At 42.4% G+C, this 26,659-nt stretch overlaps 1 protein-coding gene across 5 annotated transcripts in view; it reads right to left on the bottom strand.

Moving 5' to 3' along the window:
- Positions 1 to 26,659, bottom strand: part of TMEM232 (transmembrane protein 232) — a 145,764-nt gene that overhangs the window by 44,135 nt on the left and 74,970 nt on the right. For all 5 annotated transcript variants that reach the window (XM_081930573.1, XM_081930572.1, XM_081930569.1 and 2 more), the window contains 2 exons: positions 24,447 to 24,625; positions 8,592 to 8,839 (listed from right to left, as the gene is read on the bottom strand). In XM_081930573.1, coding sequence (XP_081786699.1) covers positions 8,592 to 8,839; positions 24,447 to 24,625 — 427 coding nt within the window. The remainder of the gene's footprint in view (positions 1 to 8,591; positions 8,840 to 24,446; positions 24,626 to 26,659) is intronic.

Below are 26,659 nucleotides of genomic sequence, written 5' to 3'. Positions count from 1 at the left end.
TTTTTTGCTGACATTTAAAGTCCTAAACAACTTGAGATCAGGATTCTTCGCAAAACGCCTCTCCCAGAGCAGGTCAGGTGGATCTCTTCTACGAAGGCCTTGTAGGTCATGCCATGACTAGTAGATTGTCACTTGGCATCAATGCAGAAACGGGCCTTTTCAGTCAAAGCAGCCACTCTCTGAAATAGTCTCTCCAGGTAATATGTGAGGCAGAGACAGTCATGACCTTTAAACACCTCTTACAAACTTTTACGTTTACCGAAGCTTTCCTGGACTCTGGTTCTTAATTTTCTGGTTTTGTATATTGCTCAGTTTTATTGGTGTTCTGTTTTTATCTTGCTTTTAGAATTTTTTATTGAATGTTATTAATTTGTTTTTATGTAAACCAAGGTTTTTTATTATATGAAGTGTTATTAAAATGTTATAAATAAATATCAATTAGGGCTGCACCTTTTAGAGGCTATACTGTAGACAACACTGGGGTTAGCAGTGAAGTCTGTGGAAGGCCAATAATGTGTGTGTGGCAAGGTGGGGCAGGCTTATGGGGCAACGTCAATGAAGGAAGCCCTCTTGGTTTCAGAGAAAGGTATTCCAAAAGTATAGCTTTCCTTTCAGAACTTGGGGCAATGGCCATGGATCAGGGAGCTCCCTCTGAGATGTGCCACACAATGCAGAGAAGCTGCTGTTTATAAAGATGTCAAAAGCTCCCTGGGTATGTAGAGTTAGTCATGCAGTTCTCTGGATTGAGGCCCGTGTTTGAAAAGGACTGAGCATCCAGAATTTCAAATGGTTTCAACTTACAGCCAGATTTTCTGAAGAGCAGTTTACCAGGCATAATGGAAGCTGAACATCTTTGAAAATGCAGGCTTTGGGTATATCACTTTGACAGAGTGCCTGGGTGCATTAACAATTGAAAAATATGATTAAAATATCAGACGGAGAGGGGAAAGGGAGTTTATGGAAATCATCTTTTTCTATTTAGGGAAAGTAACGCAGCACTGTATTCCTAAATTCCTATTGTGGTTTATCTCCAGAAGACATATTCAATTACTGTATCTGTATTTCAAGGGGAAAGTGTTCCAAGCACAGCGATCCAATTAAACAAATTGACTGTTTAAGGATTCTAATGTCAGGAAAAGGAAGCCAGATTCTGTAAAGGCAGGGTGTGCAGGAAAATGTGCCATTTGAGCAAATGTCTCCTGTCATCTCCTTCCTTCACCCATCTTGTGTTTTCCTGAGACTTGCAGTAGCTATAAACTGCACTGATGTTTTCTTCCAGTCAATTGAGCAGTATGTTGGATAAGAAGACAATAGTGAGGAGGTGAGGTTGAAACCAAGTTCCTTCCCTTGTGATCTCCCCCACTGCACAGCTCAGCTGGTTGGCTAGGAGTTAGCTAAACAGTAGACCATAAAGAAAGCTGATCACCGAAGAATTGATGCTTTTGAATTATGGTGCTGGAGGAGACCTTGAGAGTCCCATGGACTGCAAGAAGATCAAATCTAGCCATTCTTAAGGAAATCAGCCCTGAGTGCACACTGGAAGGACAGATCCTGAAGCTGAGGCTCCAATACTTTGGCCACCTCATGAGAAGAGAAGACTCCCTGGAAAAGAACCTGATGTTGGGAAAGATGGAGGGCACAAGGAGAAGGGGATAACAGAGGCAGAGATGGCTGGACAGTGTTCTCGAAGCTACCAGCATGAGTTTGACCAAACTGCGGGAGGCAGTGGAAGACAGGAGTGCCTGGCGTGCTCTGGTCCATGGGGTCACGAAGAGTCGGACACGACTAAACAGCAACAACAAGGAAGATGCGGGTGGCACTCTGGTCTAAACCACTGAGCCTAGGGCTTGCCGATCAGAAGGTCGTCGTTTCAAATCCCCACGACAGGGTGAGCTCCCGTTGTTCGGTCCCAGCTCCTGCCCACCTAACAGTTCAAAAGCACATCAAATGCAAGTAGATAAATAGGTACCGCTCTGGCAGGAAGGTAAACGGCATTTCCGTGTGCTGCTCTGGTTCACCAGAAGCAGCTTAGTCTTGCTGGCCACATGACCCGGAAGCTGTCTGCAGACAAATGCCAGCTCCCTTGGCCTACAGAACAAGATGAGCATGCAACCCCAGAGTCGTCCGTGACCGGACCTAACTGTCAGGGGTACCTTTACCTTTTAGGAAGAAATGGGGCTATGGAAGGGCTCAGGATATTGGGCAAGGCTTGGAAGAAGATGCCCCATCCCTGCATTAGAGGAACAGGATCATCTCAGAAGACAACTGGTGCACGACCACGTCTCCATTAGCAAGTTTTGAATTGTACTTGGTTTTTGTTCTGGTTTAGAGCTCTGGCATTAGGGTGTGCCATTTTAGGAGGTGAAACATATATTCTTTATTGAAAAATACAAAGTACAAAACTACAAGAGTCTGAGACAAAAAGAAGAAACAATAAATAGTACAAATGTAGGAAACAAAACAGAATTTTTGTGTGTGTACATTACAAAAAAAGGGAGGGGGACTTGTTATTGTAGTTAATCAGACCGTAATCTATTATTCATAAAAATGAATTCCAAATATCTTTAAATTTTAGGGGGTGAAACTTAATTTTTGTGAATTTCTTCAGTAAGGGAGTATTAAAAATATGTTTTTGGGAGGTGAGGAATTCAAATCTGCTATTATTTTTGTGATTAGACAACATTGAGCTTGGTAAATCATTGAGCTTGGTAAATCCCACAGGTTATGATGTTGGTAGTAATAGCACATTTATGCACACATTTTTTTAATTAGACAAGTTTAAAACTATTGAATGTTCCACAAAACACAGAAAATCATTATTTTCATGTACCAAGCAAAACTAAATTATATAAATTTGACCAAAATATATTTTGAATTCCCAAGTCATGTCACAACTTTTTTGCACTCCTCATTTTTGGAATTTGAAAGTAGAAAAAATTAACAAGCCCTACTCTGGGGTGCAGGGACGCGGGTGGCGCTGTGGATAAAACCTCAGTGCCTAGGACTTGCCGATCGTATGGTCGGCGGTTCAAATCCCCGTGGCGGGGTGAGCTCCCGTCTTTCGGTCCCAGCTCCTGCCCACCTAGCAGTTCGAAAGCACCCCTAAGTGCAAGTAGATAAATAGGTACCGCTTTATAGCGGGAAGGTAAACGGCGTTTCCATATGCTGCGCTGGTGCTGGCTCACAAGCTGCAGCTTCGTCACACTGGCCACATGACCCCGAAGTGTCTCCAGACAGCGCTGGCCCCCAGCCTCTTAAGTGAGATGGGCACACAACCCTAGAGTCGGACACGACTGGCCCGTACGGGTAGGGGTACCTTTTTACTCTGGGGTGCAGCACATGTCTGGCTTCAAAGAGAATTTCCTTTTGTGAATAACGATCTTACATGAAGCTTTAGCAAACACACAAAGCATTTCATCAATGGCCAAATCCAAGAAGTGTTTTCTCTGGTTAGCCATACATCTCCATTTGATTCAGCAGCAATGAATAAGTGAATGAGAGGAAATTGGATGCTAAAAGCTCTTACATAATGGAAGGGATAACAAGAACATCTTTCAGCCTCAACATTTCATTTGCTCATTCTTTGTCTGCTTAGGGCCAAAGCATATGCAATGATGACCACAGATAAGTACTTGCCTATATAATAATGTGCACCCCACAACTCCCTTTTTACTGCTAGGAGGAGTCAGAGCTGATGAACCAGCAACACACCTATGAAGTCCACTAATCACTGGCATGCTAACTCTATTGTAATGATCACAGGCAGGCAAGCAAGCCCTGATAAGAATTAACAACTCTCTGGCAATTTTATGGTTCGTTTATTTACAAATTACATCCGGAATGTGGCTCCGAGCCTGCGGCCCTTTGCTACAAGTTGGGCACTCTGAGTCTCCGCCCCTATCGCAACACGTAGGGCGCCAAAGTCCAGTCCTTCCTCTCTTGCACTTCCGTAGCAACTTAACCATGTCTGCTCTCCTGGTTTAGGGCGATAGTGGGTGAACTCCCCCTCCCCATTTTCAAATGACACTTCCTCTGAACACTGTCTCTCTCCTGGTTGCATAGCAACCCCCTCAATGTCTTCTATCTCCTCCCCTCCCTCTTGCCTGTGAACTCTCTGAGTCTGGGAACTCTTGATAAAGGGGGCCGCACTAACCCCCTCCTTCCCCAGTCTGTGGCTGCGATCTCTCACTTCCAGAGTCAGACTCTTCCCAGGTGTTCGATTCAGCCACGTCCCTGACACTTATGTGTTAAGACGCCAACTCACATGAGACATAACTGCTATCATTATCATTATCATTATTATTCTATACTGCCTTTCATCCGAATATCACAGGGTGGTTTACAATATAAAAACGCAAACATACATATCATAATAACAAAAACACAAACAATACCGCCCCACCCCCACTTAAAAGGCCATAGATTGCTTAATTAACCAAAATAATGTTTTTACCTGGCACCTAAAAATATATAACGAAGGTCCCAGACAAACCTCGCTGGGGAGAGCATTCCGCAATCAGTGACCCACCACAGATATGAGATTTGTATGTGCCCAAGGACTACATATCTGAGCAAGCCCTTTTATGCCATGCCTGTTTTGGCCCTATATGCCAACTGGCCAAAATCAGGCAGAAGCTTCACGCACAATGCACCTCCACCTAATTGTGGCAAATCTCCCTCTGCCTACTGCAGTTCCTAACCCCCTGGGAGTCAAAGGGGAACAGGAAAAGGCCCTTTCAGAAGTTCCTTCCAGGAGCATTCTTCCCCTCGCAGGATCTACATTTTTTCAAGTGCTGAGAAAATGTGACATCCCAGTCATAGGAAAAGCTCCAAAGTGAAGATATCTAGATCCCGATATCTAGACTGACTGAACAACCTCATTATCTAGACCAGGCTTCCTCAAACTCGGCCCTCCAGATGTTTTTGGCCTACAACTTCCATGATCCCTAGCAAGCAGGACCAGTGGTCAGGGATGATGGGAATTGTAGTCTCAAAACATCTGGAGGGCCGAGTTTGAGGAAGCCTGATCTAGAAGGCTGGAAGGAAGGGGAAATCTGGAGCAAATAAGAATTCAAAGAGGCTTGAATCTGTGATAGTATAACTGGCCCCACATTGTACTAGCACAGAAACGTACCATGCCAGAAGTGAGTGCATGAAATTGAATTTCTAGAGGCATAATGTAATGGAGGGCATAAGCCAAATTATGGTCAGAAATGAAAGAATTAACAAGCAGGGTTTTTTTTAAAAAAAAAAAGGCTGTAGACTGTAGGCTTGATGTATACATACTGCAGTATTTTGCCATTTGGGGGATGTGCCATGAAGAGAATGTCTCACTAACTACCGTTCTTTGGCAGAGACTTATTGTTTTACTTAGGCATAATTCATTGGGTGGAAGAAGAGATCAGGAAGTTAATATGTCTTTCACTTAACTGAGAAGCCAGTCAAAGACCATGACATGCAGCAATTGCATCTCAAGCTTCATATATACAGTATTCATCATCAGCATACAATAGTTTCACATATTCCCAGTATTGTATCTGAAGTGTATTTTACCATGCATGCTAGTTCTTCATTAAGTCATTATTGGAGTGCTTATGATACCTAGGCCACTGGGCCAGATCTTCATTTACTGTAAATAAGTATAAATCTGTTTGTTTCTCCTGGGTTTTCTCTGATATCATTTATTTGCACAGTTGGCAGAATCTCAGGTTGGCATATAAAAATTGCTATTTCCAAGAGAAGACAGAGCCAATATGTGTGTGTGTGTGTAAGAGAGAGAGAGAGAGAGAGAGAGAGAGAGAGAGAGAGAGAGAGGGAGGGAGGGAGGGAGGGAGGGAGAGAAGCAGTGCCTAGGAGTTTTCTAGAGATGCTTCAAAGGGCAGTATTAGAAAAACCAAAACAACACTATTTAGAAGCTGTTGTATATACGTGTGCACAAACATGTTCTGCCTGTTGACATACATCAATATTTTTAATATGACTCCAGGATATTAGATTTATTTTATGTTTAACTATCTCATCTCCTTCCCTTCTCTTCCCTCCCATTATCCCCTGTTGGTCAATCATACATTTCCTGGGGGGAAAGCAGAGGCTGTCAAGAATATTTATAGCTTTGAGAATGTTTTCTGAAGTCCTCAAGAATATATTGCACTATTCTATCTGATGTTAACATTGTAATCCATCTTTCATTCAATTGTTTCATAAGCCAAAGGCCATAATGCAGCAAGAAGTGCTATGTGCAAAGTTGTTGCTTCAAAATCTTGCTTCTGACTAGGGCTCACTATGTGGCCCTAAGCAGGCCATTATGTCTCAGCCTCAACTTTCCACCTGTAGCATGGACGTAATAATACTGACCTACCTTACAGAGTGTCATGAGCCAAGGCTCTGACTTCTCAGCCTCAAGGGAAGAGGCCACAGACTCTGAGAACATCACCAACCATGAGAATGATTAGCCAGAACCAGCCTTCGATATGTCTGCTCCCTCAGGAATCCCAGCACCAGAGGAGCTGATGATCTCATTGCCTCTCTGGCCTGAAGATGTTGCATTGCCTTCAAGGACTCCAGTAGAACCCAAGCAAGCATATCTCATGCTGCTGGAGCCAATAGCTCTTAAAACAGGCCAAGCCCTTTTATGAGTAAGAGGCTCCATTCATCCATGTCAGGGAACTGCCATCAGCTCAGAGGCGAGAGTTAGAAGGGCAGTTGTGTTACATGGAGCCTCTGTAGATTGTGCAAAGCAGCTCTTCCTCCGGGGAGGAGGGAAGCCCCGTCTCCAGTGGGGAAGGGATGCAGGGATCAGAAGATGCTAGAGAGAGCCACAACACCAAGCCTGAGCAAAGGGGAGGGGAGGCAAGCCCCCTTTGCCAGCACCCTCTCTGCGCAGTCAGTTGGTGCGCAGAGAGGGGAGGAGAAGGATGGGGGTCAAAAGACTGTTATGCTGGAGAAGGTTTAAGGACCGCCCACTCCCAGATTCTGCTAGCGACTGAGCAGACATGGACTTGAGACGCTCTGCACTGTAAATGTTTTTGTACAGATAATAAAGACCGGTGGGAGTCTTGCCTGTTCGCTCTCAAGCAACCACGCCGGCACATAACAATCCAGGATAGGGCTAGTTCCTCAATTGAAGTTGTAGTCATACTGAAAACTCATCCTGGGCTAGTTTGTTGTTAGACAAACATTCAAACATTCAAACCTGTCTTATCTCACTCTCAGCAGGGCCGGCTTGGTAGGATTGGTTCCTTGAGGCAAAAACCCCGCCGCTGCCTGCCACTGCCACACCAACACCTCCTCTGCAGGCATGCCACGATGCTGCCACATCCCCTCCCACTCTACGGCCGCATCTTCACTGTCACCTCCACCAACATGCTCCCACTGCCGCGGGGACGTGGGTGTGGCAGAAGTGGCACCTGCGGCAGTGCCGACACACCTGCCGCAGAAGAGACAGTGTGAGTGCTGGGCACGATGCAGTGCCCAGTGTGAGTGCTTAAACACAATGCAGAGTCCCCCCCAAAATAGACCAATTGTACTTCATCCAGCAGAGCTTTACTGCTACTGAAGGCAAATGAGCATGAAGACACGTATCTTTTCTCCACTAGGGTAAAAGCAGCTGGTGGGGTGATACTTAGTGGAGGTAACAAAGCAGCAGAAATATGAGGCAATTTGAACAAATGAGTTTGATTTTTATTGGAGATGGTGCTAAATAGTTAAAGTTTTAAGAGAAGTTTTTAGCATGTAATGTTGTATTGTGCTTTCACTATTTTTTGTTGGGAGCTGTCCAGAGTGGCTGGGGCAACCCAGTCAGATGGCAGCATATAAATAATATTTTATTGTTGTTGTTGTTGTTGTTGCCTGAGAAAGTGAGGGACCTTTGTTCTACTAGACATTACTGAACACCATCATCCCTGGCCATCGGCTATGCTTGCTGGGGTTGAAGGTTCATCCACATCTGGAGAGCTAAAAATTTACCGCAATTGCTTTACAGATAGGGTGGGTTTTGAACTGGTTAGAGATGGGGGGGGGGTAAATAAAGGGTACCATGAAGATGAACTGGGAGTTCCAAGGCTAACAGACAGCTAACAGACACACAATGGTAAATTTGAACCTCGTTTGGGGGCCAGAGCTGAGTTGTGAATGCTTCATTTACACGCAGTGTATACTACTGAATCTTCTCATTTACCTTTGATTAACACCTTTTCTGGGAGCTGGGCTAGCTATAGCACCCGACTCAAAAGAAATTTCCAAAGGTTTAATCTTATGACATTGCTGTGCAAGGTATTTCCTTATCAAAAGGCTTATTTTTAACTTGGTAATAATAATGTAACCAGGTGAAATCACAGAGAGAAAGAGGGCATGAAGGAAGGAGGGAGAGAGGGAGGGAGGGAGAAACAGAGAGGAGTATTGATGCAGAGCGGAGAAGAAAACGTTTCATCCCGAAGATTAGAATTCAGATAAATTAAATCATTTCCAAATATTGTGTGTGTGTACCAAACTTCATCAGACATGGGAATGATGGCAGGAGAAAGGCTTACAAGCCTTATAAGAACATTAAAGCAAATCGCACTAAACAATATGCAGACCTAGGAATCGAGTACCTTAAAGTCAGGCGTTTGGCTTTCTTCTCTTTAACAGACAGTTCCGATTCTCGACGCGGGATCAATGGTGGTTTTTGTACAGGCGGACGTGGCAAGGGGATGTCTGGACCGATAGGTGGCAGGAAGTGATGGCACATGGAAGTGGCGACTCTCCACCCAATGCTCTGAGAAGAAGGCGCTTTGCTGGGATTTGATGAACCTTTTTCTTTGGATGCAGTGAATGGGTCTTTGGGGCCTTCGGATTCAGCCTAAGAAATGAATGGAAAAGGGGGCGAGGGGGGGACAAAAGCCAAGTATGCATGATCTACTACCTAAAACAAGGTAATGACAGAACCATTCTATAAAACTTCAACGGAGGAAATTATAAATACCGTATTTTTCACGCTATAAGATGCACCAGACCATAAGACGCACCTAGTTTTTGGAGGAGGAAAACAAGAAAAAAATATTCTGAATCCCAGAAGCCAGAACAGCAAGAGGGATCGCTGCGCAGCGAAAGCAGCGATCCCTCTTGCTGTTCTGGCTTCTGGGATAGCTGCACAGCCTGCATTCGCTCCATAAGACGCACACACATTTCCCCTTACTTTTTAGGAGGGAAAAAGTGAGTCTTATAGAGCAAAAAATACGGTAAGACATTATCGTGCTTATTTCTGCTCTCCACTGATCCTTCTGTAGTCAGGAAATCTGCAAACAAGGTTGTGAATGAAATGCTGGACAGAAGATGGCTTTGGCACCTTTTCCCTTCTTTGGAACACAAACAAGATTTCAAATGCTAATAATTGAAATGCCCATTGAAATATTAATGGATAGAAACATTAAGGAGCTTGGAAAAACCCAGCACTTTCACAAGCAGGCATTCTCAAAGCTTTCAGTCCACACTTGACCCATATGCCTCAAAACAGTGCCACGCAAGGTCACAATTGACCACATTTATGTTCATAAGACAATTTTTCTTTCTTGGAAGTGAAGAGGATATTGAATCCTTTCGATCTGGCTATAATATATCAACGACAACTGGTGAATACAGTTAATCTTCAAGCAACCCTTTACTAGTCCGACTACATTTTATAAGCCCATTAGTACTTGTAACAGCACACAGATGGAACAGGAGATTCTTAAATAAAGGGGGAGAAACCTGAATGTCAAATGTATTAATGAGATCTGAATATGTGCAGCATGTTTATTAATGACATCAGGCAGATACACTGTGTATCCCCTGTTTTAATTGGCCAGATGTAGTAACATTTTTAATCTTTGCTGTTGCAACTTCTGCTTGTGTCATTGCTCAGCGATGGCTTTGTTCCATTCCCTTTAAAACCTGCTTTTCAGAGCTTTAAGTGAGATGGCAGGGGAACACCCTCCTGGCTTAGCCCTGTACCTTTTCATCTCCACAGCAAAATGTGCTTTTCACATGCGGAAGAAAGGAAAACTCCACGTACACCACATGCATAATGCTCAAAACATTTCAGATTTCATCTTATTATAGAACGTACCTCAGACTTTAAAATGGTGAAGGCCGGTCACATGGGTTTGGATGCCAAACTAAGATCCAGCAGGGAAACAGGAGGTGGTTGTTTGGGATGAGAAGAGGCCTTGCCATATACAAATCTGTGTTAAAGGTAAAAGGTAAAGGACCCCTGGACGGTTAAGTCCAGTCAAAGGCAACTATGGGGTAATATAAGGCAACTATGGGGTAATGTAGCCAGGTAAAATTGCAGAGAGAAAGAGAGCATTCTCTCAAAGAATTCTTGGATTTACCGCTCACAGAGTTACGACATGCCAGCAAACCTTAACAATCTACCATGCTTTGTTGCAAGTAGTTCTGCATGCATGGTGAAACAATCTCCTCTCTCATCCCCCCACTTGCTATTCTGGGGTGTTTTCCTGCCCTCCCCCATCCCACAACCAATTTAAGAGGTGTGAGGGTGGGGGAAGCCTGTTGTGATAGTGGAAGTCTTTGTGCAGGCTTCCACAAGCAGGATCGGTTACCGTATTTTTTGCCCTATAGGACACACTTCCCGCTCTCCAGGCTTCAGGAAGCTATCCGCAAGCCTTGGGAGCCCACGGGAGTTCCCGCCGGGGCTCCCACGGCTTGCGCAGAGCTGCCTCTACACCCGAAGCCCGGGCGCGCTGAGCAGTCACGCCAGGGCTTCGGGTAGCTCTGCGCAAGCCGCGGGAGCCCTCCCGCGGCTTGCGGAGAGCAGCCTGTTCTGGGGGCTGGGGAAGCTCCGGCTTCCCCTGACCCAGCCCCGTGCCTGGGGGGGAAATATTTTTTTCTTTATTTCCCCCCCAAAAAACCTAGGTGCGTCCTATGGGCCAGTGCGTCCTATGGGGTGAAAAATACGGTAGTTGAATCCAGCCCTCAGAGGCAAAAGGTAAAAGGTAAACACCCCTGGACAGTTAAGTCCAGTCAAAGGCGACTATAGAGTTGCGGCGCTCATCTTGCTTTCAGGCTGAGGGAGCCGGCGTTTGTCCACAGACAGCTTTCTGGGTCGTGTGGCCAGCATGACTAAACCACTTCTGGCACAACGGTACACCGTGTCGGAAGCCAGAGTGCACAGAAGCGCCATTTACCTTCCTGACGCAGCAGTACCTATTTATCTACTCGCACTAGCGTGCTTTTAAACTGCTAGGTTGGCAGGAGCTGGGACAGAGCAACGGGAATTCAACCCATCATGGGGATTCGAACCACTGACCTTCCAATCAGCAAGCCCAAGAGGCTCAGTGGTTTAGACCACAGCACCACCCACGTCCCTTCGAATCTGTGTTATATAGAAGCAGACCCCTATTTAGTTCAGTACTGTCTACACAGGCTGGCAGTAACTCTCCAAGGTTTTAGATGGGATATAATTCCAGCCCTACTTGGAGAGATGCGGGATTGAAATCTGGGACGTTCTGCATGCAAGGGAAATGTTCCACCACTGAGCTATGTTCCCTTCCCATAAAAAGGCAATGGTGTGGAGTTCAGGAGGGTGAATGAATCTTCTGATAGATCAGGGGAGGATCAAGAACTGTACCAGATCTGGGCCTTTCTTTTAGGCATTGTCGGCCAGAGGGTGCAAAAGAAGGACCGAACCTTTTTTATGTATGCTACAACAGCAGCACGGATACTCATCGCTAAATGCTGGAAAACTCAAGATTTGCCCACACTGGAAGAATGGCAGATGCAACTGATGGACTATATGGAACTGGCGGAAATGACTGGCAGAATCCGAGACCTGGGAGAAGAACTGGTGGAGGAGGATTGGAAGAAATTTAAGGACTATCTACAAAAACATTGTAAATTGTATGAATGTTAAGAAAGATGTAAGATTAGATAACACGGTTCCAACAAACTAGTTATAAGGAATATGAAATCAAAATGCAATTGAAAGAAAAGACAAATTTTGGATTAATAGTATGTCAGAATTAAGTTTCCAAAAGAGTGATCTAAATTTTCTAAAATTTGAGACTTAATATTGGAAAACTACATTACATGAATTGAAACAAGTTAATAAATTGCTGGCAAAATTTAAGAGTTTGGAATGCAGGAACAAGAGTTGTGAGGAAGTCCAATGATTAGAATGAAATGTGGATACTGGAAAATATTATGTTATTCTGTATGTTTTTTATTGTTTAAACAAAATTTAATAAATATTATTATAAAAAAAAACAAGAACTGTACCAGATCTGAGACTGTTTGGAATTGTGGACCTGAAGGACATAAGAGTGTTTGGGTACAGCTCCATGAATTAGAATGGTTTATCAAGACATTAATCTCAGTCTTAATTCAGCCTCTGAAGAGAGGAAATTACACAAAGTAAAAGGCTAGCTCACATGTTTTATTTTTCCAACCCAAGTCCAGAAAAGAGTGTCAAATGTAAGGTCTGTTTCCCCTCCTAAAGATGTGGCAACAGCTATCCAAAATATACATTACAGAACAAGATAGATGTGCAGCAGACAAAATGGATTTTTACATAATTTTCCTGGCATGAACATTACCTCTGCTGGATAAAATAGCATGTGAATGAAGTCCAAAAGTCACTTTGCTCACAAGGACTCAGTGGCTCACTGTGCTACTTTCCCAGAATTTCCTGTTGCAGAAGCTTAAAATTTCACATCCTGACTCCTCCAGTAGCAGCTTAAATTGGTGCAAGCATCCCCTTATATAAGAAAATGGCTTTGGCTCAATGCCCACCAACCTATGCCATCAAAGCTATTCACATCTATGTTGCCACCAGCTCCCCAGAATAAAGAGGTTGTGCTGCCGTCCTTGGAAACCACAGCAGGGCTACAGTCTGGTCAATACAGTTAAGATCCAGGTACAGCTAAAACAGGTAAGGGTTCCCGCAGCTAGAAGTGGAGCCACCTAGGCAAACTGAGCTGCAGCTCTATTTAAGTCTCCGCCTAAGGCTGTCTGCTGCTGAACTAACATATGAACCTGCTTGCATAAATATCCAGCCTGTGCTTCACTTTGAACTGCTTGGGATGCTGCCTTGAACTCATGCCTTAAACCAGGATTCCTGGTGAAACTTCTGTTTGGGCTGGAACAACCAGCTGGCTGCAACCCCCACCAGGAACAGAACAGTCTCCTGCCAGTGGTCCACATCAATGGTGTTTTTTTTACCCATGAAGAATGGGGTAAGTCAACACATGAAAGTCTCATCAGCATCACATGATGAATTGTTATCATCTGTGTGGCTGGGAGTGTTAGGATGCTGGGCCACATGTTGAGTGTAACATCTGGACCAGCCCTCCTGCTATTCCACTGAAGTAGATCTATGCCAAATATAAATGTAGTGCTCCTTCTTGTTGTTATGTCCACAACACAAGCACACGCATCAGAAAGGGCACCAATTCTTGAATGTGGATCTCACACACCAGAAGACAGCATTTTGTATCTTTTCTGTACATAGAAGTAAATGGGAAATATTCCCAATATTCCAAGCTCACAGATGGTGGCCTGTACAGAAGCAGACGTGGCAAGCAGGCATATTCTTTATTGAAATTAAGCACACAAGAAAGCTGCTACTCTCTGCTTCATATTCAAAACAATCTGGGCTTTAGCATACAACCAGTCCAAGTGTTCAAGATTAGCAAGGTTAAGAAATCTGTAGCAGAGCTACATGCTACTGCAGACTTTGTTATATTAAGACAGAATATGGCTGACATGTCTTGACTTAGGGAAGACAAACTATAAAGTCATGAACATAGTGCAAAGAGCATATTAGGATACCTTTCTTTCAATTAAAAAAAAACGACTACCAAAATATATTTCAGCAGTGACCGTGGGTGGAAGGATGAAAGAGTGAAAGGGTTTGCTTGAAAAGAAGCTCTACACAATAAGAAAAGCTGGAGGTCAAATACGGAAAGAATGAACTCTTAAACTGAAGCAAAAATGTGAGATTTTTTTTTTAAAAAAATCTTTCATGTTTTGCAAGGCAGATGGCAGAAAGGACTTAAAATGAAGCTTCTCCTTCTGTTTGCCAGCATATACGTTAGGGCAGCCGAAAGGGAGTCATTCTTGTTGACAATCTCCAAGGAACCATCCCTAACTAATAATGTTTATTAGACTATTATGACTAGGTGGCAAATGTAGGGGTGTGGATTTTTATTGCACCTAAAGAGATAGGGATCTTTTCCATGTAAAATGGCTAGCCTACTTATGCCAGGGTTCATTTCCTCACTCTCAGCTCTGTTCAGCTTCTGGCATAGCTGTCAACGTTTTCCTTTTTTTAAGGGAAATTCCCTTATTCCGAATAGGATTCCTTGCAAGAAAAGGGAAAAGTTGACAGCTATGGCTTCTGGTCACCCCCCAGAAACATATTAGAGCAGAGGTGGCTAACCTGTGGCCCTCCAGTTGTTGCTCCCAGCACCCTTGAATTTTGCCAGCACTGGCTGGGGCTGATGGGAATTGGAGTCCAACAACATTTGGAGAATTACACGTTAGCCACTTATGCGTCAAAGATTGCACTGAGTTAACTCAAGCTAACAATTCAGCACCTGAACATTGGCAAAGACATCAAACTCATATATTCAAGAGCGCATGACTAAATGAAGAACCATTCTCAGATAACCACAAGGTAGATATACTTTAACCTTGGTTCCACTGCATGCAAAACTGCATGAGCACAAAAAACCTAGGGTTGGATACAGATGCAAGCTACTTCCACCTAGTTCCCATTAACTCAATGGAACTTAAATAATCTTTCTTATAGATTTAAATTGGCCCCAACTGTGACTACCACAGCAAAGAGGATATTATCATCATCATCAGATGATCCTTGTGTTCATGATGTGGCCTAGATGATGAGGAGGATAAATGAACATAGATGGCTCATGTTTTTCAGGACTTTATAGATCAATGGAAATACCCAGTCTGGAAGATTATAGGAAGACACTGCAAATTGTATTGCTACAATGTGCTCCCAGTACTGCCAGTGCATTCTGTACCAGCTTCAGATTCCATCAGCATACAAAAAACACAGTAGCATATAGGCAACATTTGAGCAGATGATGATGACGACAATTACTTGAATTAATAGAGCCACACATTAATAAATAAATAATTTAGGGAGGCTGTAAACAAACGAACAAAATGGTGCTAAAATATACTATCTCTTGAAAATGTTTACAATCCAAAAAGGAGACACATTTAGTAGTTGTGATGCAAAGTCAGGTCTTTAATGTTGCTTTTGCGTCCTATATGACAAGTCAACAGGAATCTAAAAGCCTGTTTCTTAAAGCAAACTGTTTCTTACTGTTTTGTCATTTGCTGTCTCTTTTGTGTCCCTGGGCATTGGGGCTTTGCTGTCTCTGTGCCTCAATAACAACAGCCCTGCTGTTTTTCTCAATGAGAATGTGGCAGAGCATATTTCAGTTGCTTTGTAGCTCTTATTTACCACACTATGCTGGGATTTTAGGTGGCATCCTGTGGCATTCTGGATCACTCACAGCTCTGTAATACAAATCAGTGCTCTTCTTTATATGGTGAGGATATTAAAATGGGTTATAGCACATAAGTACTGAGGAAAGAGCTGGACAGACTTTTTCATCTGAAGCCCACACTGCTTAGACCACATTATTTCACCTTGAAGAATTAATGGGTTCTATCAGTCAGAGGTCCTTTTAATGACTGACTCAAAAGCATTTCTTGCAGAATATTTTGTTCTACCCCAGTAACAAAATACAATATGCGCCTGTCTCACCCCACTTGTGAATAGTGTACATGCATTTGAATCATCACACTTTGGAGGCCAAGGTACATGACAGCCATATCCTTTCCTTAATCAGAGACTGTGTCAATTCTTATTAGGAAAAAATGGAGCTTTAAACTGACATGGAAGTGCAAAATATTCCATGACAAATGAGCCGTGCAATTTTGTTTTGTTTTTTATTCCACTGAACGACAAAAACGGACAATGCACACAAAGAGAAAAACAGACATTGACAACAAAATAAGGTAAGTTCAATACCAGGAGCTTTTGATAATCAAGTCAAAGGGAAATTTGAAAATCAGGAATGAATGAAATGGATACAATTATAAAATTTTAAATGGGGTATAAAAACACAATTTGCACCGTACAATCAAATAGAGAAAAAGAAAAGAGACTTCCCTATAGATGCCGTCAAATAAAATCATTATTTCGAAGGGATTTGCCACCTGTGTGACTGCAATGTCATCTATCTAATAAATAAACCCCAAATGGAGATGAAATCAGAAAGATCAATGTCACCCCAGCTACTCAAATATGACATGTCAATTTCTCTGAAATAGCAATAAACATAACTTTCTTGGACCACTTACATAGGATATAAAATGAAGAGTCTTTCTATCCCTCAGTGATTATTAACCAGAAAATAAACAGTTAACTGTTTACATATACAGTGGTACCTCAGGTTACATATGCTTCAGGTTACATACGCTTCAGGTTACACACTCCGCTAACCCAGAAATAGTGCTTCAGGTTAAGAACTTTGCTTCAAGATAATAACAGAAATCGTGCTCCAGCGGCGTGGTGGCAGCAGGAGGCCCCATTAGCTAAAGTGGTGCTTCAGGTTAAGAATAGTTTCAGGTTAAGAACGGACCTCCGGAACGAATTAAGTACTTAACCTGAGGTACCACTGTAAAACCTGAATTTATCAAAAATAGACAAAATGCATGATTTACGGTCCAGGGTCACATTTTTACCTATAACTGTAATATTTATATAATCACTTATTTCCAAAATTTATGAACTTCAACACAACTCCACCACATGTGCCAATAAGATCCCCACTCCCCACAGTCCTGCCTGCAGAAGAGAGATCCTGATCGTGTAATTTGAGATCAGGGCATCAGGGTAAAATACTATTGAGGGATGACTTTTAAAGAATTCTCCCTTATGCTGGTGGAGCCTGATCAAAAAGGGTGCAATTTTCCATATACAATTGACTTGCATCTTGTGTGTGTTTAACCTGCACAATCTGAACTTTTCACGCTAGGTGGCTGACTTGGTTGAAATCATACAAATTAAATGCATGGAAGGTGGAGAGCTTAAAAGCTCTTTTTGCACAGGGTTTTCCACCTTGCTTATCAGGCTCTGAGATCTCGCGAAAACTTGGGACAGCCCTGCGAGATCCTTCCAGAGTCCGGTAAGCAAGGCGGAGATCTTAAAAGCTTTCTGCCTTGCTTGGGAAACACGGCTCTAGAAAGGTGCACCTCCTCATACAGGGATGGTTGCAAGTTTGTGTGTCTTGGGTGTTTGTGTTGATTGTACATTGTTTTGCGTTTATGTGCCATTTCTGGAATGTAAGCTTTGCACAAGAGGCACATTGACTGGACTTGCTTGCTCCCAGATATCTGGAGTCACTGTTCCAGTGAATCAGGCATTGATATATCAGAACATTAATCTTCAACAGAGATGAAAAATAAATCATAAAAATATACAACCTCCAGAGAAATTAGTTGGGGAGGAAATAAGCCTTCAGTCTCATTAACCAAATTAAGTCTGAAATGCTGTATTATCACAGCTTAATATCCACAAAATTTAATTACTCAGAGCAGCTTAATTTCACTGCACAATTTTGAAAACTATGCAGACCTGATTTCAAACCTTTGCAAGTGCCTGAGGTGCGCTGACCAGCAAACAGTTGCATTTCTGATAGAGGTTTGCTAAGAAAAGACTCATTAAAATGCTGGAATCAACTATGTTGAGAGACAGTTAAGAGCATTCCAACACAGTTCTTTGATCAGAGACCCTTTCCAGATACAGTCGTACCTTGGAAGTCGAACAGAAACCATTCTGGAAGTCCGTTCAACTTCCAAAACGTTCGGAAGCCAAAGCGTGGCTTCCAATTGGCTGCAGGAAGCTGCTGCAGCCAATCGGAATCCGCGCTGCATGTTCGGCTTCCGAAAATCATTTGAAAACCAGAACACTCACTTCCAGTTTTTGACCATTCGGAAGCCAAAACGTTGGGTGACTAAGCCATTTGTCAACCAAGGTACAACTGTACTGTATTTTGAATGCTGGGTGCTACTGCAACAAAAAACCATTTCCTTGACAAAAGATACTCCTGCATCCCCTGCACAAAACAAGTCACAAATGCTCTTTTATCACACCATGAATGTTTTGGTGTTTTTTTTAGATATGTCATAAGTTAAGTAGTTTCCAGCCTTTTTACTTTGACAAATTATTGCTATTCATTTTGTGCTTCTGGTCAGTTATGTTTAATCAGGCAGCCAACATGTAGCAAAGTTATGCACATCATACAATGTGAGTTGACACGTGGCTATATGTAAATTCAAAGAGATTATGACCAACCTTACCATGTTTTTGAAATGTCAGGTTAATTGCTTTCCCCCACTCCCCCAGATTTGGGTTTGAACTGGATGGCTGAAAACCTAAGCTTGTTAAAATAGAAATTCTAGTTAAATAGGTGAGACTTACCTGCAAGCAAATACATTAACGAGCCAGAGCTTATTTATTTATTATTAAAAGAATTTATATAGTCTGGAATAACTCCTTTTCACTTAGGATATATCACAGGACATACTGATGATAAGAGTACTGATAATAAGAGTAACCCCATATCTTCTCTCCTAGGGATACTCAGTGCCCTTGTTTGCACATAACACTAAACCAAAACTTGACTTACCATGAGCAAGCAAGCAGTCTCCAGTACAGAAGATTGCATCCACTTTGCTTCGTGATCATTTTGCTGCTGTGTTGCACTGAGCTAAGCCATGGTTCAAACCCAGGCTTGTGGCCCAGCAATCCCAGAGACAAACCACAAGCCGTAAAAACATAGGACAAACCTTGGTTACAGATCCTGGTTTGTCTGGAGAGAGCTAAACGATGAGCCCAAGATTGGAAAAACTTGTAAGAGCAGCAAAATGATCAGGGAGGAGCAAAGGAATCAGGATCACTCCGGGAGCTCATTCAAACTTGGCCCTCCAGCTGTTTTGGGACTACAACTCCCATCATCCCAAGCTCGTAGGATCAGTGATCAGGGATGATGGAAATTGTAGTCCAAAAACAGCTGGAGGGCAAATTTGGCCATCACTGATGTAAGCCATGATTTGGTTTAGAAAGATGTGTCAATCAGGTCATGGTGTGGCATCTTCTCTGCGTACAGCAGCCACATTGGTGGAGTGGGGTTGGGGAGCTTGCAGTACAATAATGTCTTATCAGTTGTTGAGTTCCCCAGATGTGACTGCAGGAGAAGAAGAGGTTTCATGAGAAAGGTGCTTTCAGAAGCGCCACCATAACTGCTACAATATCTTGTTCAACTCTTCAGGATTGGCACTAATGTGAACTTTCTCTTCGTATTAGACATGTTCCCAGTTTCCATGAAGAGATAAAACAGCTGTCAATAACAGTGATGTTTTCTTGCCCAAGGCATTTCCATGTTTATGCTGGAATCCACTTAACATATCTCATCTTACATATATAGGATATATATAATCTGGCATATTACAGAGAATAGCTACAAAAGCAATGAAAAAGAGAGGGTGGAAATAAAATTCCCATTCTCACATTATCAAATTGTGTGTAAAAAAAATATTGTTGCATCTTCTCTATTAATTCAGAATAGTGTGTGTATACATATATATATATTTGCTTTCGTAGATTTTCACGGGTACAGGAATGCAGGTTTTGGTGTCCTCGGGTGTCTTCCCATGTAAAAGTTGGGGTGTCTAGGCGACGTTTCGACGAGGTCTCACTCGTCATCTTCAGGCTGGTGCTTTCGGCCGAAAGCACCAGCCTGAAGATGACGAGTGAGACCTCGTCGAAACGTCGCCTAGACACCCCAACTTTTACACGGGAAGACACCCGAGGACACCAAAACCTGCATATATATATATATATATATATATATATATATATATATTCTAATAGTTAGCAGCAGACTGTCTCCTTTCTACATTACAATATATGCCAGAATGTGCTCAGCTGGAATCTGCTGCTTTAAAACCTCCAAAGTAGTATGAAATTTATGGCATAAAATGCAAACAATTCAGAATAGATGTGCTTGCCCTCTTTTCTCAGGAGGATCTTATGTATTTAGGAGCTACACAGTCCCTGATATGTTGAAGTATTTCAAAGTGGCTTTTAAATGTTAAATATACATGAATATTCACTAGTGCTGCTAAGATACAAGATTTCCGTGTACCAGAATAAGACATTTGTTAGAGATGCATGCCATTTTTAACCTCTGAGTTTTTTAAAAACTGTGTGTGTATTAATTTGTGTGAATGTATAAATGTATTCAGTGCAGCAGTAAAGGAAAGGAACCAGAAAAGATAAGACTCAAAACTGGTAAGAAAGAATTACACCCATGTCTAAATTAGGTTGTATTGTTATCACATTTAAAGGGCTTGGGTGGGGAAACTGATTGGAATCACACTGATATGACCAATGGACCCAACATGGATAGACAACACAAGGGCTCCCATATTACATGGACTGGCAGAGAGAAGACAGGGTCCTTCTTTCCAGCATAATAAAGGTATTCATTAAGAAGAGTCATGGGGAAAACCTGAAACACCCTGGACAACTGCATACACTTTCTAACAATATAATAATTGGATATTTGTCATGTAATAATATGGTAGAGGTAGAAGTTTGTTTTTCCTTTATGCTGGCCTTCCATCCCTTTCAATGCTTTGTTCAAAATCTTGCTAAAGGGCCTGACACCTCAAACAGAACTATTAACACACCATAAAATGTCCCTTTTTGTGGCATGATAATTTATATCTTATTGCCTTACTCAAGAGGCAGACAGCCACTTAAAATGCATCACCCTAGGAAACACTATGTACATGAAATAACTCCACATGTGGTTATGACAATTTTCAAAACACTATCACAAACCCAAGAAAGAAGAATTTATACCCATATATTTTTCTGCAGATGCTTTGCGAAAACCACCAGACAGGACCTGGGGAGCCTGCTAATGAGATCTGGGAAGCGTTATGATTCCCATGTAACATCCAAATGAGTAGGCATTCATGAGATTGCTTCAGGAAGTAAATCCATGAACACAAAATAGTATTCCTTTTAATATCCCACTTTTTCCTCTTGGGTTTCTTGGGTGGATGAAGTTCTCAGATGGTCTCCCACCCAGGGAGTGACCAAGACCATGCCACGTTAGGTTCACTGAGAGTAACCTACCTCCTAGACCGGGGTGGAGAACCTCTGGTTCATGGGTCAAATTTGACCCACAAAGACATTTTCCTCAACTTTGTCAGTCCTATACTCGGAGCTTGAGAAGCACTGAGCAAGGGACTTGGACATATGGACAGGAAAACACACCTGTCAATAATCTGGCACCAGGTGACTGACAGGTAGGTTGTCCCACGGGTTGGGCACCAGTGACAATCTGATCCATTGGACCAAAAAGGTTCCCAACCACTGAGCCTATTATGTCTCAGCTGACTCCTCAGTGGTACTGTTCCCTTGAAACTGGATAGGCAAAACCCCTAGTATCTTCTCAACATTTTCTCTCTCCCCTTCTCTAATGGAGACCTATACAGTGGTACCTCGGGTTAAGAACTTAATTCGTTCTGGAGGTCCATTCTTAACCTTAACCTGAGGTACCACTTTAGCTAATGGGGCCTCCCGCTGCTGCCGCCGTGTGATTTCTGTTTCCATCCTGAAGCAAATTTCTTAACTGGAGGTACTATTTCTGAGTTAGCGGAGTCTGTAACCTGAAGCGTTTGTAACGTGAAGCGTCTGTAACCCGAGGTACTACTGTATAGCATAAGCTGTGGTTCAGCTCTTGATTTGCACTTATTCAATTGGCCAAAGGCAAACAACCAGGGATATTTAGACAAGAATACCTACTATGCTCACCGGCAAAATTCTCCCCTGTTCCCTAGGCTATCACAGAACTGCATTTTAAATCTCCTAAGCTTATTTCCAACTCAGTTAAATAAATCAGGCTTTCTTATCTAATTTCCTAAGATAATAAGAATGGACAGAGTGTTTAATGTATAATTTAACTTTGCTGCAGACACTGCTTATACCAAATTCATCTTCCTTACCTGTCTGAATTCTAAAGCCTATTTCTGTAATCCTGTTCTGCAATATGAAGAATGGAATCTAATTTCAAAGAATATTTATATGCTTTCAAAATGCCAGACATTTAAAACCCAGAGACACTACCCAGCTCTGGGGGAAGAAAATGTAGCCCCTCTATCAACTATGCACTGTTTCCCCTTGCCGTTACATTATTAGTCATGTATCCATTGATGACTCTTTATGTAGAATAAATCTAGCGTTAAAATAAATAATCAGAATGGCATCCATAACACTTTCTCAAAATTCAAAATTTACCCACTGGTCCAAAAAGTGGGCAACCCCTGTCTTAGCTTGTATGCTGTACTTGATGCAGATGTGTGGTGTGTGTGTGTGTGTGTGTTAGGGTTGCCATATTTTGAAGAGCAAAAAAGAGGACGCATTTGCCGACTTCTATTTTAACTGTGGATTGCTGTGAAGACTCTCATTTTACACATCCATGAAAAAGAGGATGTGTCCTGGAAAAAGAAGGCATATGGCAACCCTAGTTTTGTGTGTCTATATGGATACGTATGTTTCTACACCCCCCAAAAAGTGATTTACACTGGGTTGTAATCAATGTAGCACAAGGATTTCTCTTTGTACAATGGAGTGTTCTCCATCCCACCCCCATGCTCCCCCCTAAATACTTGGGGCTCCCTCAACTATTCCAATGCTGCAGGATGCTGCAGGGAGACAAGAAGGGAGGAAGTCCTTATGCTTGAGCAGTTCCTTAGCTGCATATTACCCAATGTAAGCTATTTGCAAGACATAATGCGTCATAGTATACGAGCTATGACATGTACCAATGTGCTCTCATTGTTCCACTTTTGCATTTATATAACCCAGATGTACTGAAATCAGTGATTTGTTACTGACTTCACTGACAGTAACAGTAATCCTGGATTACTCCCGACGTTATTTGAAATCCAAACTCTGAACATTCAGTCAATGGGCTGGAATATTATTGTAGGGTTGAGGTCAACTCAATTTAAGTTATTGGAGAGGCTCTCAAAGAAACAAAATGGTTTTTGGACAAGTTAAAGCATTCTTTAGGACATCTGTCCATGTACCAGGCATGAAAAAAAATCAAGGTATGCACAAACAGAAATATTATTAATATATATGTGCTTTCATCTATCATTATAGACATATCTAAATAATGCCAACTTCTGAAAATACTAAATATTCTAACTTCAAGGAAATAGCAGCAGATTTGCATTCCTGAACATCTTCTTTCTTTTCATAAGATGTTATTAAAGCTTTTTCATGATGAAATAGAAAATAGAACAAACAAACAAAAACAAGGAAAGAAAGAGAAAACACAGAGGCCTCTCTCAAAGGTAACTCTGAGAGTAACTCTTTATCTTTGTCACCCACAGAAAGTGTTGGACCCTCCCAGGTCTCACCTGTGAACTTTCTTTTCTTCTCCCTGTCTCGGTGACTTACAAATAACAGTAAACTACATAATGCATCATATGAAAAGTAGTAGTAGTTATTGTTGTTGTTGTTGTTGTTATAAAATAAATTTAATTATTATGACATTTATTATAAAAGTGTTTCTCTAAGTTACTGTGGAGTATCTTAGAATTCTCTTACCAAACAAAGTGACCCACTGGGGTATAAGAGATGAGGCAGTCTCTCAAGAAACCTGGTTCCAAACTGTATGGGACCTTCTGTGTTAGTAAGGTAAAGTTAAAGGGACCCCTGACCATTAGGTCCAGTCATGGCCGACTCTGGGGTTGCGGCGCTCATCTCGCTTTATTGGCCGAGGGAGCCAGTGTACAGCTTCCGGGTCATGTGGACAGCATGACTAAGCCGCTTCTGGCGAAGCAGAGCACACAGAAGCGCCATTTACCTTCCCACTGGAGCGGTACCTATTTATCTACTTGCACTTTGACGTGCTTTCGAACTGCTAGGTTGGCAGGAGCAGGGACCGAGCAACGGGAGCTCACCCCTTTTGCAGGGATTCGAACTGCCGACCTTCTGATTGGCAAGCCCTAGGCTCTGTGGTTTAACCCACAGCGCCACCCGCATCCCTTCTGTGTTAGTACCAAACCTTAAATTTTGCCCTGTCTCAGTGGCAGCCAGTGCAAAATGCACAAGCAAGGTGTTATTTGCTGGCAGCGGTTTGCTCCAACAGGCAACCTGGCCACCACATTCTGCACTAGCTGCTGCCTTCGAACTAACCTCAACACAGAATACAAGCCAAGCTAGAAGAGTATTGGAGAATGCCAATATTAACCAGGGTCCTTTCCTAAAAGTAATTAATGATATTATGGTAACATTCTCGTTTGAGCAATGGCATATATTGACTACTAGGTTCCATACCTACCTCTGCTATTCTTAGAGCTTCCAGGACATGGCTGTCCTTTTCAATGTTCTTTTGTTTCTGTAAAGATCTCCATACAGCATTCCTTAATCCTTCTCGAGTCACATCCCCAGCGAGTTCACTACGCAGGACAACTAGATTGTAGACCACACCATAACGAATAACCCAGAATGGATCGTGACCTGCAAAAAATATTTCAGTGTCCCATGAGCATTCTATGCCTTTGCTAAAAGAACATAAGGAATGCTTTGCTGGATCACAACCAGATCTATGTAGTCATTATCATATATATATTTCCAAATAGCAAGCAGCTAATGCCTCTGAAAGCTCGGGTCTGATTCAAACAAGGCGAGGCGCACTTTTCATGGCACAATGACTGAAATGAAATGACTGATGTTTTCATGTATTTAATGTTGGAAGCCGCTCAGAGTGGCTGGGGAAACCCAGCCAGATTGGGGGGGGGGTAGAAATAATAAATTATTAGTAGTAGTAGTAGTAGTACACCCACAGGGTAGTCCATCAATGACATTGTTACAAATTGTCGCCTTTACCACATCCCCAAATTCCAGCCACTTACCACTTACCATTTTGATTTGGGGTTGAAAACAAGACATAAAATGCCCCCAGAAATGCTTCTGTGGTATACTATTCAACCCAACCAATGTTAGTGGATTGCAGTAGTAAAAAAATCCATAGATTTCTCACTAACATATGGTAAAGGAACGTCAAAGAAGTGTGATTAGGTTGGCACAATCCATGTAATGTTTTGGGACTTTTTATAATTATGGATAGTCTACTTGCAAGCTTTTTGATGGGGTACGAAAAACATCCCATAAACCATTAACATTAGTTTTTAGTTGTATGATTTAAAGTTAATGGGGGGAGGGGTTTGCAGCTTTCCCCCAATATTTACTTCTACAAGATTTTAACAGGATTTTTACTTTTAAATATAATTTTACTGTTTCTCATTGAAAATAAAAACCATAGCTTATTATTACTGTTATCACCACCACCAAAACCATCATCAATATGCAGACCCAAAGGTTTGCTGAACAAATACTATGTCCTCTGAATAAGTGCTTTTTGATTCTGTGTGACTGGGTTTTCTCAAACACACTTCACGTGGCACCACAGAAAAACAAGAAAAGTGACACACTTGAGTGGCACACTTGACACACTGGGAGAAGCATTGCTGGACTGAAGTATTCTATTCAGTTCTGTTTGGGACCACTCTTTTAATTTTCAGCTGACTGTGAGCAAGCAATGCCTCAGCAGCGCTAAAAGGCAATAGTGTGGAAGAAACTTGTTTGTCCCCAGAATTTGGTATTGAATAGTAGACTAGTAGACATGCTCATTGGCTTTATTCCCCCTAAAGCTTCCCCCAAAGATCTTGGAAACTGTAGTTTACCCCTCACAAAACTACAATTCCCAGCTGCCTTAACAAACAACCCCCAGGATTCTTTGGGGAAAGCTATGTGCTTTATCTATGTATTGTGGACGTAATGTCAAAACACACATCAGGGATGGGGAACCTTAGTCCTCCAGATGTTGTTGAGCTCCAGCTCTGATTATCCATGACAACTGGTCATGTTGGCTGCGGCTGATGGAAGCTAGAACCCAACAACTTCTGGAGGTTCACAGGTTCCCCCTCCATGGCTTAGGTCTTCACATAGACAGAGACAGAGCCAGCCTAATATATTTTGCTGCCTGAATCAGACCAACAAACGGCTTCTCCATTTTCAAGCCAAGGTGCACAGTCCATAAAGCTGGCCATTTTAACACCTGAGACAGAAAATTCCACAAGTCCCTGAAAGTAAAAACATAAGAACCTTAAATTAAATAACTAATCATTAACTGCCTTTTCATAATACAGTGGTACCTCTGGTTACGAACTTAATTCGTTCCGGAGGTCCGTTCTTAACCTGAAACCGTTCTTAACCTGAGGTACCACTTTAGCTAATGGGGCCTCCCGTTGCTTCCGCACTGCCACCGCACAATTTCTGTTCTCATCCTGAAGCAAAGTTCTTAACCCGAGGTACTACTTCTGGGTTAAGCGGAGTCTGTAACCCAAAGTGTTTGTAACCTGAGGTGTTTTTAACCCAAGGTACCACTGTACCCAAAATCAGGTGACTCAGGTGGTTGCTTCACACTGCCAAATGGTAGAGCCAGCCCTGGATACAGAGAACAGAGGCTTATTGAATTCATGCTGCCAGGTG

This window comes from Podarcis melisellensis (assembly GCF_964234715.1).
Source record: "Podarcis melisellensis genome assembly, chromosome: 11".
NCBI lineage: Eukaryota > Metazoa > Chordata > Lepidosauria > Squamata > Lacertidae > Podarcis > Podarcis melisellensis.
Note: the sequence above shows the minus strand (reverse complement) of the source record. Positions and strands in the feature narration are given on the sequence as shown.